Source organism: Saccoglossus kowalevskii, chromosome 9 (genome assembly GCF_978046115.1).
Source record: "Saccoglossus kowalevskii chromosome 9, keSacKowa6.1, whole genome shotgun sequence".
In the NCBI taxonomy this organism is placed as follows: domain Eukaryota; kingdom Metazoa; phylum Hemichordata; class Enteropneusta; family Harrimaniidae; genus Saccoglossus; species Saccoglossus kowalevskii.
Window position 1 is genome coordinate 17,514,936 of NC_140649.1, and position 13,328 is coordinate 17,528,263.

The following is a 13,328-nucleotide window of genomic DNA, read 5'->3' on the forward strand; positions in this document are numbered from 1 at the left end:
CGAATGTTCCCGAAGTTGAAATGTGGCTCACATACATTTATTAAACAATAATTTGTGTTATTATTAATACATTTCCAATTAAAAAAGGTCTATATTAAAAAATGTTCAGCTTTTTTTAAATTTCATAGTTTAATTGTTAAAAACAGTTCGAATGTAGTTTTGCAAATTTTTGTTTTCCCGAGTCAACGTTTGAGGTCGCTATTGATGCCAGACATTAATCATTTTGCAGGCTGCAAGATAACAAAACGTTCATGTTTATTTGTGTGCGAAGGTCTTGTCTTGGCTCATCTCGTCGATTGAAGCACATTTCTTCATTACAGCAAATAGCAACTCGTTTCTCCAATATGGTAAGTCGATGTATTCACTTTTTGGGTGTATGATAAGCAATAATATGTATGATTGTCATAAATTGAAAACTAACTTAATTATATTTAGTCTCATCCAAAACATTGTTTTACCACTCATATGGCGTGACGCCGGGTACATTGCACGGGTGAGATGGGCGTATACAACTAGACACAACAGTCGTCGGTATAGCATGTAATGTTGGATTCAATGTGCAATTATTGATTTCGAAACTGGCACATCCTGGTGTATATGTACTACAATTAGAGTAAGTAACACTCGCTATAGTACACGGTATTTATTGTGAATTGCACGCTATCCACAATGCAGCACTATTAATGGGGTTTTCATGACGTCAGCATTATACACTGAACTCGTGATCTGTTTTCATCTTACGAAAGATGACTCAACAAAAACTTGTAAAATGGTATATAACAATTAAATTACATCAAGTCTCGGAAGTATTATGGCATCATCAAGTTAGTAAACTTGCTCACTCATTCTCTAACTACTCTGATTTTGACTAAAGCAGATACCTACAGATTACCCTTCATTCTGCCACCATTAAAATGGTATTAATCATTTCCAAAATAAGTTTATGAGGTTTTACAGGGCTGAAGAGCGTGCAAAATTGATTGTTGCAAGTCTGCTTTGTCAAAACCAAAGTATCAGTGAATTAGTATGAAAGTTTGCTACCCCGGTAACTTGCTGCCCCAATACTTCTGAGATTTGCTAAAATAATTCTTTTTTATGCAAATCAATCAGAGATAATTAATTCAAATGAACTACTAAAATTCATCTAGCCTCCTCACAACAGTTAACAGTATGCAAATAAAACGTCACCCTCATCAGGCATGATTTGTTTATTCCGCTTTTACCACCAATTACTATCATCCTATCAACATATTGATTACCTCGACCGTTTTTTTGTGGTTTCAGCAAATTAGAACAATATTTCGATATTTGTAACTAGTTTTTTTTGGAGAAATTCACCTAAACGCCAACGCTTTATTGAAATTTGTGGCATGAAACCTGAATGGGAATTTTTGTCGGGGTCCACCTGAGTTTGTTATTTTAACTATAATTGATAGCTATAGTCACTGGTATTTGATCTGATCTCACATAACCAAATATTATTTTAATCTGAATATTTGACCTTTTGTAAATTGAAAACTTTCAGTGAAGAATGGTATTTGAGTATATCTGACAATGTACCATGTAGAATTGGTTACGTTGACGTTCAAATTTCATCACATAATTTACATATAAGTGGGCACACATCCATGTATATGTATAATCAAAATAATATGTATTTATTTAAGGACAAAATTCATTTTTTCATGGTTTGCTCTTTTTTATCAGATATCATAGTAAAGGCCAAATTAAAAAAAAAAGTAATGCCTTTCCAGTACCTTGCCTAAAGTTTCAGACCGAGTCGTGTATCTTTTCAAGGTCAAACTGGAAAATAGGTACTTGTAGGTACACCTTTCAGCTCTACTTGAAATTCTTTATTTTTGAACCAAAATGTCAAACTGTACACGTAAGATGCGGTGTATTATTGAAAAATACTGTCATATAACAATATGGACCAAGCTGCTGTGTACATGGAATAATGAATTGAGAATAATTAATTTTCATAAAATAAAAAGCTATTCCTACCTGCCCTACCTTTTCAATATTACCAGAAACACACTTAGTCTATTAATTTTAATTGGCCAAATGTATATTCTTATTTCGTTCATCACGTTTTCCACATCTGACAAGCTAATATCTTTTTTAAAATTATTATTATTATTAAAATCAACAATTAGCTTATCTTAATTAAGGCCTAATGTTAATATTTCTCAGGTCAATGTGCACAACACCACAACTTGTGGGCATAGTTTTTTCCCCGCTATTTCACCACTGCACAGCACAATTTGTGTACCGTCAAATATTTTAGCAATGAGAAATGTACTCTTGTCAAATTACACTATACAGTGTAGGGGTGAAATGACAGCAGGGTTGACTCAATTTCATGTAATTCAAAATTGGAACACATGTCCCCCTTGCTAAATTTTGGGTTCAAAGGTCAAGGTAACATTATCATATCAGTATAATGTTTTTCCACATTTAAAAAAAAAACAATCAGGGTGTTGTATCTCAGATTTGGAAAATTAAAATAGAGATCACAGAAAATAAATATGTGCATAATTTTGAACCCAAATTTTGGATGAAAAAAATGTGGAATTCATAGGGGTAATTATATTTTCATTGCAGGCAGAGGCCAAACCTAAGGATTGGTGGAAGAAGGCAAATTCAATTTTTGAATTTGATGCAAAGGATATTGATGGGAACGATGTCTCGTTAGAAAAATACAGGTATTCACTGTTATGTGTTGATTTATAAATAAATCCCTTTGTTTTTCATAAAATCTAATTTTATAATTAAAATCAGTCTATTTTGAAATTCATCTGTATGTTGTTTATTTCAATATTATTTATTAATGTGAACCTTTTTTCAATAGTATTCAATACTAAACTGTTGTGGTTGTATTTGTACAGGAATGCTAAGCTTCAGTGCAATGTTCAAATAAACCATTTGATTCCACGTTATGTGTGAAATAAAACGTAAAAACAGGACAAAAAAAAACATCATAATGATGTCAAAACATCGCGTGGGATTTGACAAATGCAAAACTATTTTTTGGGGGCATTTTCTGGCTTAATACTGTGCTCTACACATTTGAGGATGGTTAATTTGGTTGTAGTAAATGTACCCGTATCTCAATCCAATATTTTCTCTCTGCAAGGTCAGCACTTTGACATTCAACTATAAAAAATAAATTCAAAATCAAATCAGTATATCCTTTATTTTTCGTTCACATAAAAATATGGATTTGGGGTTATATTATTTTTATTATAATATTAATTTTTTTTTATTCTCAGAGGCCATCTAGTTCTTATTGTCAATGTTGCCTCTCAGTGAGGTTTCACCGACAAGAACTACACTCAGCTACAACAATTGCACGCTAAGTATGCTGAGTCCAAAGGTCTACGTATTCTGGGTTTTCCTTGCAACCAGTTTGGTAAACAGGTAAGGTTTTCACTGGTGCTTGTCGATTGTGCTGAAATATTCTCCTTAGCAATAATAAAATTTGCATTTGTTTGTAAGGGTTTTTTTTTTAGTTGCACCGATCTCTGAAATAAAATTCAGTGAACAAAAGATTTTGAGTATCCAACTAAATTGAAAATGAATGAATTAAAAGTTTCTGTGATGAAAAAATGTGGGAATAAATTTGTAATTGGCTGAGAATGAGAGAGCTGCAAAACTAGTTTTTGGACCTCAACTAGTGTTCCATTCTTTTCTGTCACTTTGTCTACTGTTCCAAGTGCTATGGTTGGGTAGATCTAGGTAAATAGTGAACAAAGAAAGAATGAAACACTTTTTGTGGGACAAAAAACAAGTCGTGAGGCTCTTGGCGACCTTATTTGTCTAAAGACAATTAAAATGATATTTTATTAGTCCCCATTCGAACGCAGTCTGAAAATGGGGACTTACTTAGGTTTTGACCCTTGTGTGTGTGTCCGTGCTTCCGTGTGTGCGTGCGTCCAGACGTGTATCCTAAAAGTGCCTGGACCAATCACAATCAAACTTCACACATACATCAAACATGACATTATACATATGCACATCAATTTTTTTTACGATCTGATTCAAGATGGACGAATGGTGGCCATTTTTGCGCTAAAAAATCATCAAATATCAAGCATTTCTGGCATTTATGGATGGATTTCATTCAAACTTGGTACATACGTTAGACATTACGGGTTTCTGATCCACGCCGTGTTATTTTTCAGATTGGATTCAAAATGGTTGACTGGTGGCCATTTTGTTCTAATGAATGGGCTTCTAGAGCCATATCTCTGACTTGCTCTGACTGATTATGTTCAAATTTTATATATTCATTATACATCATGTTATAGATATATACGTGTATTCAAAATGGCTGATTTTGTTTTAATTAATTAATGCTGTTCCAGAGCAATATCTCTCAATATGGACAAATACTTGTTTAACGATCAGATACAAATGTCAATCTTTTTAATGTTAAAAAATCATATTCCTGACATGCTTATATTCCAGCTAAATTACTATAAACAAAACTATATATCATAAATTTGATAACTAACGGGGACTGTGCCATGGATGGCTTGTTATACTAAGTTTGGGGGTTCTCTGTTTGCTCAGCAACCAAAAGCACAACATTGAAACATTTCTGGTTATTGAGAATATGATGTTATTATCTGATATTTTACTTTATCAACTTCAGTTTGAATTAGATGCAAAGATTACAATATGTTTATAAAATATGGAAAACTTGTTTTTTATTCATACAGACACAATAAAATTGAACAAAATATGATCTTAGTATTCATATTTGCATTGCAAGATATTTCTAGGCAGTACCATAGAAAGATTGCATATTCAGGGAAAATTGGCTCACGACCCAATGCTTTAAAATCGACCCCCTTCTTTCTGTTGTGGGCACAGTAACATCGCAACCAGGGAACCGAAAGCTGTATTTGTTTTATAGGAACCAGGGACTAATGAGGAAATCAAGAAATTTGCCACTGGTAAATATGGAGTACAGTTTGATATGTTTTCTAAGATCAATGTCAATGGCAGTGAAGCCCATCCACTGTATAGTTATCTGAAAATCAAACAAAAGGGAACATTGGGCAAGTAAGTATCATTTCAAGTTGTCACATTGGATTCACTTTTTTCATTTATTTACATGAATAGAATTATTCATTAAAATACCTCAATGAACATGGCTAGAATACTTTTGGGAATTTTCTGTGACTGGGAAAGAATGAAGAAAAAACTTTTGGAATGAACCTCCGTTGCACACACAGGCACTTGAATCGATTAATATGACTGTAAATGAACAAATTTATCAATACTTGTTCGACTTAGAATCCAGGGTACTCAGCTTTGTAAATCATGTTATGGCTGGTTGGTCTTAGTTGAGCACCCTCCTCGAAAAGTTATCCAATTGACAATTTTTGTTCACCATGTCCAGATTAGGAGGAATATCGCATCTTTTTGGGGAAAAATAAAATTACCAAATGAATTGCATTGCCATTATTGATTTCCACAACATTTTAACAACGAAGAAACAAATTATTGCAATAAAATTTACATAGCATTAGAATGTATTGTGTACAAATTATTGGCACCCGTCTTGATGCAAAGTAATATCCGCCATGCTGTTTTTCTGCACTATTGAATGTGAAACAAAAGTGAGGGGTTGGTGTTTAGTTGACTATGATGCACTAAGTCAAATGAGTGCGGTGTATTTTTATAGTTTTATATAAAGAGCCAAGGTGTACAACCACTAGCCAAATTTGGATATTTTATATGTTGGTACCTTGGAATTACCACTGTCAAATTGATTTGATTCCTTCTATCAGATTAATTCATTTTAATGTAGATAACTTTTTTCACTTTAGTGAATTTTCTTGTTATCTTGATTTGATTTGATTTGATATTTTTTTTCTTCATTACGCTGCTGAAACAGTGAAGTTATATCAGCCAACAGGCTGCTTGTATAGTTATCTATATTTTTAGCTCCGCTGTCGACTTTGTCGAGCGGAGCTTATAATATGAGTGATTGTCTGTCGGCGTCAGTCATCGGCGTCTGTCGTCCGTGTCAATGTTTTACTTTTTCGACTTCTTCTTGAAAACTACAAGCCTGAATGCTTTGATACTTGGTGTGTATGTACCTGGGGTAGACCTCTCTTACATAGTGATATTTTCGACTTCTTGTTAAAAACCGCAAGTCCAATTGCTTTGATATTAAATATATAGATACTACATGTGGACCCCTCTCAGATTTGTTCATTTTATGATGATATCTTTAATTCTCTAATTTTGCTTAATATTTTTGTTATTTTTGGTAAAAGTGATTTCGACTTCTTGTTAAAAACAGCTGGGCTGATTGCTTTGATACTATACATATTCTTCTTAATTGAAATGTGCATTGCTAACAGCGGAGCTACATTTGTATCTCAGCTGACAGGCTGTTTGTTTTCATTTAAAAATAATTAATCGGTTTAAGTGTTTGTGCTCAGTTGTTTGTGTTCAAATCAAAATAGCCACCAAAGTAGGGAATAATAAAAGTCACAAAGTTGTGGTTTCTATGGAAACAAGTTCAGGTGCTTTTTGCTATATTTGAATTGTCATTTTTAATAATTAATCATGTTCGTCTGTGAATAACTTCTTTCTATCAATATAATAATTCAAAGATAATCATAAATTAATCACAAATGTTGGCATGCTTAGTTTTACTATACATTGCACACATCAAAAAAATCATACAACACCTTTTATTTACATTTTAACTCGATAATAGTATGCCCTCTATGGCTACTCAATAAAAGTATGCCCTCTATGGCAACTCTATGACTACACACTAAAAGTGTGCCCTCTATGGCAATAACACAGCAGTGTCTCTTATAAAACAATTTTTTCTACTAACTATATATGATATTCATATTTAATATTTTTTCTAACATTATAATGTTACAGTTTCATCAAGTGGAACTTTACTAAGGTGAGTTTTTATATAGATACAAATAAACTGTTTTAACGCTGTATTCCTTTCTTTCTCCTCCCTCATGATATTTACCACAGTTCTATTAAATGGAATTTTACCAAGGTAAGACTGTCACTGTAATGCAGACATACTTATCATAGAGCATGATGTATCTCAAGGTGCATGGACATATGAACTCTAATCAAGGTGTTATTCAATTAATTATTATGCCTATTTATTTAAGATGGTGGGAACGGATTAGATTAGCAGTCACCTGACTGTTATTTTCTGATCCTATTCTCACTTATGTTCTTGCATTGTATTTAGTTTTTGATTCTATTTGTTATAATAAGGAGAATAAAGTTATTATTATTATTAATTAAATGTGGAAATGCAGGTACTGCATGTTTATGTATAGGTCATTATTTTTTGCATAAGGAATTATGTTAATTTATCTATGCATGTACTTATATGGTCATTTAATTACCATCTTGATTTGCCCATTTTTGAATGCATATACATTATAATTAAAACATAATTAAAGAGTAACGAGCTGCATTTTTTAGCTGTGCTGTCGACTTTGTCGAGCGGAGCTTATCATATGAGTGATTGTCCGTCGTCGTCCGGTGTCCATTGTCCGTGTCAATGTTTTACATTTTCGACTTCTTCTTGAAAACTACAAGTCTGAATGCTTTGATACTTGGTGTATATGTACCTTGGGTAGACCTCTCTCAGATTTGTTCATTTCATGATCATATCTTCAATTCTCTAATTTTGGTGAATATATTTGTCATTTTTGGTAAAAAGTGATATTTTCAACTTCTTGTTAGAAACCGCAATTCCAATTGCTTTGATATTACATATATAGGTACTACATGTGGACCACTCTCAGATTTGTTCATTTCATAATGATATCTTTAATTTTCTAATTTCGGTGAATATTTTTGTCATTTTTGGTAAAAAGTGATACTTTCGACTTCTTGTTAAAAATGACAAGTCCAACTGCTTTGATATTACATATATAGGTACGACATGTGGACCTCCCTCAGATTTGTTCATTTTGTAATGATATCTTTAATTCTCTAAATTTGGTGAATATTTTTGTCATTTTTGGTAAAAAGTGATACTTTTGACTTCTTGTTAAAAACCACAAGTCCAATTGCTTTGATATTACATATATAGGTACTACATGTGGACCACTCTCAAATTTGTTCATTTCATAATGATATCTTTAATTTTCTAATTTTGGTGAATATTTTTATCATTTTTGGTAAAAAGTGATATTTTCAACTTCTTGTTAAAAACCACAAGTCCAATTGCTTTGATATTACATATATAGATACTACATATGGACCACTCTCAAATTTGTTCATTTTATGATGATATCTTCAATTCTCTAATTTTGATGAATATTTTTGTCATTTTTGGTAAAAAGTGATATTTTCTTCTTGTTAAAAACCACAATCATTTATGGTCAAAAATGATATTTTTGAATTCTTGTTGAAAACAGCAAGTCCTATTGCATTGATACTATACGTATTGTTCATTTTCTAATGATATCTTCTGTTCTTTAATTGAAATGTGCATTACTAACAACGGAGCTATCTCAGCCGAGAGGCTGCTTGTTTAAAATTTGTATTTGCAATTGTGAAAATAATCATTTTCACAAGGTTGAGAATTAATAGGAGTAAAATTATGCGGACATGCAGCTTGCATGTGAATTTCATTCAGCGTGGTCAAACCAGGAAAGCTGTGTATCCATTACAACATATCGATTTACAAACAACACTGACAGTCAGAAAATTAGTAGTTTAGCATAGATCAAATCAAAACTCCAACTTATCTATTGAGCTTGCAGTCTTGTATAAAGTTTCATATAATGACTTAATATTTGGTGAACTGTAGCTATTTGGGTTTAATGCAGTACACAGAGATGCCATACTATGACTATTTTATTAACTATTAATATTGTTTGTTTTAGTTTTTAGTTGACAAGAATGGTCAGCCTGTCAAACGTTATTCTCCCAATACAGAACCATTCGTGAGTGATTATTGTCTTCATATTGAAAACTGTATTAATACAAAGTGTGTTGGGTGTTCTTCATTGCCTAGACATGATAGTGACAGTGTGAGATTTTCAACATTGCCTAGACATGATAGTGACAGTGTGAGCTTTTCAACATTGCCTAGACATGATAGTGACAGTGTGAGCTTTTCAACATTGCCTAGACATGATAGTGACAGTGTGAGCTTTTCAACATTGCCTAGACATGATAGTGACAGTGTGAGCTTTTCAACATTGCCTGGACATGATAGTGACAGTGTGAGCTTTTCAACATTGCCTGGACATGATAGTGACAGTGTGAGCTTTTCAACATTGCCTAGACATGATAGTGACAGTGTGAGCTTTTCAACATTGCCTAGACATGATAGTGACAGTGTGAGCTTTTCAACATTGCCTAGACATGATAGTGACAATGTGAGCTTTTCAACATTGCCTGGACATGATAGTGACAGTGTGAGCTTTTCAACATTGCCTAGACATGATAGTGACAGTGTGAGCTTTTCAACATTGCCTAGACATAATAGTGACAGTGTGAGCTTTTCAACATTGCCTAGACATGATACAGTGACAGTGTGAGCCTTTCAACATTGTCTAGACATGATAGTGACAGTGTGAGTTTTTCAACATTGCCTAGACATGATAGCGACAGTGTGAGCTTTTCAACATTGCCTGGACATGATAGCGACAGTGTGAGCTTTTCAACATTGCCAGGACATGATAGTGACAGTGTGAGCTTTTCAACATTGCCTGGACATAATAGTGACAGTGTGAGCCTTTCAACATTGTCTAGACAAGATAGTGACAGTGTGAGCCTTTCAACATTGCCTAGACATGATAGTGACAGTGTGAGCTTTTCAACATTGCCTAGACATGATAGTGACAGTGTGAGCTTTTCAACATTGCCTGGACATAATAGTGACAGTGTGAGCCATTCAACATTGTCTAGACAAGATAGTGACAGTGTGAGCCTTTCAACATTGCCTAGACATGATAGTGACAGTGTGAGCCTTTCAACATTGTCTAGACATGATAGTGACAGTGTGAGCTTTTCAACATTGCCTAGACATTATAGCGACAGTGTGAGATTTTCAACATTGCCTAGACATGATAGTGACAGTGTGAGCTTTTCAACATTGCCTGGACATAATAGTGACAGTGTGAGCCTTTCAACATTGCCTAGACATGATAGTGACAGTGTGAGCTTTTCAACATTGCCTAGACATGATAGTGACAGTGTGAGCTTTTCAACATTGCCTAGACATGATAGTGACAGTGTGAGCTTTTCAACATTGCCTAGACATGATAGTGACAGTGTGAGCTTTTCAACATTGCCTGGACATGATAGTGACAGTGTGAGCTTTTCAACATTGCCTGGACATGATAGTGACAGTGTGAGCTTTTCAACATTGCCTGGACATGATAGTGACAGTGTGAGCTTTTCAACATTGCCTAGACATGATAGTGACAGTGTGAGCTTTTCAACATTGCCTAGACATGATAGTGACAGTGTGAGTTTTTCAACATTGCCTGGACATGATAGTGACAGTGTGAGCTTTTCAACATTGCCTAGACATGATAGTGACAGTGTGAGCTTTTCAACATTGCCTAGACATGATAGTGACAGTGTGAGCTTTTCAACATTGCCTAGACATGATACAGTGACAGTGTGAGCCTTTCAACATTGTCTAGACATGATAGTGACAGTGTGAGTTTTTCAACATTGCCTAGACATGATAGCGACAGTGTGAGCTTTTCAACATTGCCTGGACATGATAGCGACAGTGTGAGCTTTTCAACATTGCCAGGACATGATAGTGACAGTGTGAGCTTTTCAACATTGCCTGGACATAATAGTGACAGTGTGAGCCTTTCAACATTGTCTAGACAAGATAGTGACAGTGTGAGCCTTTCAACATTGCCTAGACATGATAGTGACAGTGTGAGCTTTTCAACATTGCCTAGACATGATAGTGACAGTGTGAGCTTTTCAACATTGCCTAGACATGATAGCGACATTGTGAGCTTTTCAACATTGCCAGGACATGATAGTGACTGTGTGAGCTTTTCAACATTGCCTAGACATGATAGTGACAGTGTGAGCTTTTCAACATTGCCTGGACATAATAGTGACAGTGTGAGCCTTTCAACATTGTCTAGACAAGATAGTGACAGTGTGAGCTTTTCAACATTGCCTAGACATGATAGTGACAGTGTGAGCCTTTCAACATTGTCTAGACATGATAGTGACAGTGTGAGCTTTTCAACATTGCCTAGACATGATAGCGACATTGTGAGCTTTCCAACAATGCCTAGACATAATAGTGACAGTGTGAGCTTTTCAACATTGCCTAGACATGATAGTGACAGTGTGAGCTTTTCAACATTGCCTAGACATGATAGTGACAGTGTGAGCTTTTCAACATTGCCTAGACATGATAGTGACAGTGTGAGCTTTTCAACATTGCCTAGACATGATACAGTGACAGTGTGAGCTTTTCAACATTGCCTAGACATGATAGTGACAGTGTGAGCCTTTCAACATTGCCTAGACATGATAGTGACAGTGAGAGCTTTTCAACATTGCCTAGACATGATAGTGACAGTGTGAGCTTTTCAACATTGCCTGGACATGATACAGTGACAGTGAGAGCTTTTTAACATTGCCTAGACATGATACAGTGACAGTGAGAGCTTTTTAACATTGCTTTTTAACGTCATATCACAATGAGATTGATACTAAATCATACTTGTTCTTCATTTCACAGACTGTTGAAAAGGACTTTGACAAGTTTTGGTAGAATTACAGATGAATGTCTAACAAGAAAATACAGCGTGTGAGGATGACAACATGGAACTGTAAAGTATCATTACAGACACTCATTTATTCTTGCTATATGACGGTTAATCTTAAAACCCATCCATGGGTGGGATTAACCTGATACATTGCGTGCCTGCATCGAGTAAATGAAACGTGAATGTCATGTCATATTTTAAAAGTTCACTGTTGGTTTTTCACATGGTTGTCAAGTTGGTACCAATATTGATACCTGACATGTAATTATATATTCATGTTTAATGGGGAATAAAAAAAGTATTTGATATATAATCAGTATAAGATGGTTTGACAGTTCAAGTATAAGATTTTGTTTTTCGCTAATTGGGAGGTAATTTTTTTTTAGTCATTCCTGATAATGTATTCATAACCACGATAGTGATGCTGTAGCATTCATTGCCACACACTATAGTGAAATCTAACCCTGTACAAATACATAATTGTTGAAATATTTTATCTGTACGCTGCAAGATGGAAAGGGATTGTGAAAGAAGTTTAATGTAGTTTTTAGTGTGGTGATCTAAGTTTAGATAGTACCAGCATGCCAACTTGCCAATGACATAACTACAATAAATTTCGAATACAAATTTCAAACTAACTACATGTGAACGCAAATACCACTAAGATCTTGTTGAGTTTTATTTATTTGATTCTCGTCAGCTTCATTCTCGATATATGTAACCATGGTGTTTGGTGCAGCAGCATTTGCAGCTACTCGTGATTACTTGTACAGTAATGTCAAGTGATCATGTGACTTAAAACAGTACCACACTGAGATGTTAGTGTCAATCAAGGCGGCACTGATAATTCAACATGTCTCAACTCTGTAATGCAGCTAGTAATGTTAGTGAGGTACATGTATGGATGAATGATGACTTTGTGCAATTTTTTTAAAAATGTATTTAGTGGTTGCTCATGAATCATCTCGTCAGACAACATTACTGGTAGAATACAGATTTCAAAAAGAGGTGTTCTTCTGAAAATATGTTGCATCATGAAAATACAGATAGTAGAACCAAAGACATACAGTGCGTTTCAGTGTGTGGCTGTGCCAGCTACAATTAAAAGTTTGATTATGCAATGAGACAAACTTCTGTTTGTCAAATCATTTGTTTTTAAAATGTACATCTAACATTGAACTTTTCATGAGCTCAGGTTTGAAAGCAATTTTATTATCATTACATGAATGTAAAAAAAAAAGCAGTAAGAATCCCATGTTTTTAGAAATTAATTGGTTTATTCTGAGTGCAATTAATATAGTATTGAATGGCAGGTGACGGGTCCGATTAGGAGGAAATCACTATGGAAACCAGGATCTGTACTTATTTTATAATTATTCTTGAGAGATGTGTAACATTTCCTTTCTTACTGAATTTAAAATGAATTGTGTAAGACTTGAGTCTGGGTATTTGTTTGTAGCATGTGTCTGCTGTAGTGAAAGTATTCATTTTTTTCTGTTAAAAAAAACACACATTTAAATAGACATATACGGTAAGTTTGATAGT

The 13,328-nt window shown here is 34.3% G+C and overlaps 1 protein-coding gene across 2 annotated transcripts; it reads left to right on the forward strand.

The window, feature by feature from the left end:
• Positions 1–206: 206 nt before the first annotated feature.
• Positions 207–13,215, forward strand: LOC102807044 (glutathione peroxidase-like). Of its 2 annotated transcripts, none has more exons than XM_006823315.3 (7): positions 207–347; positions 2,605–2,705; positions 3,273–3,420; positions 4,922–5,070; positions 6,919–6,943; positions 8,907–8,966; positions 11,756–13,215. In XM_006823315.3, the coding sequence occupies exons 1-7, from the start codon at positions 252–254 to the stop codon at positions 11,786–11,788; spliced, it is 612 nt and encodes a 203-aa protein (XP_006823378.3). In that variant the 5' UTR covers positions 207–251; the 3' UTR covers positions 11,789–13,215. The 2 variants fall into 2 exon arrangements, with proteins under 2 accessions (XP_006823378.3, XP_085359362.1); XM_085503236.1 differs by lacking the exon at positions 6,919–6,943 and adding an exon at positions 7,024–7,048.
• The last annotated feature ends 113 nt before the right edge of the window (positions 13,216–13,328 follow it).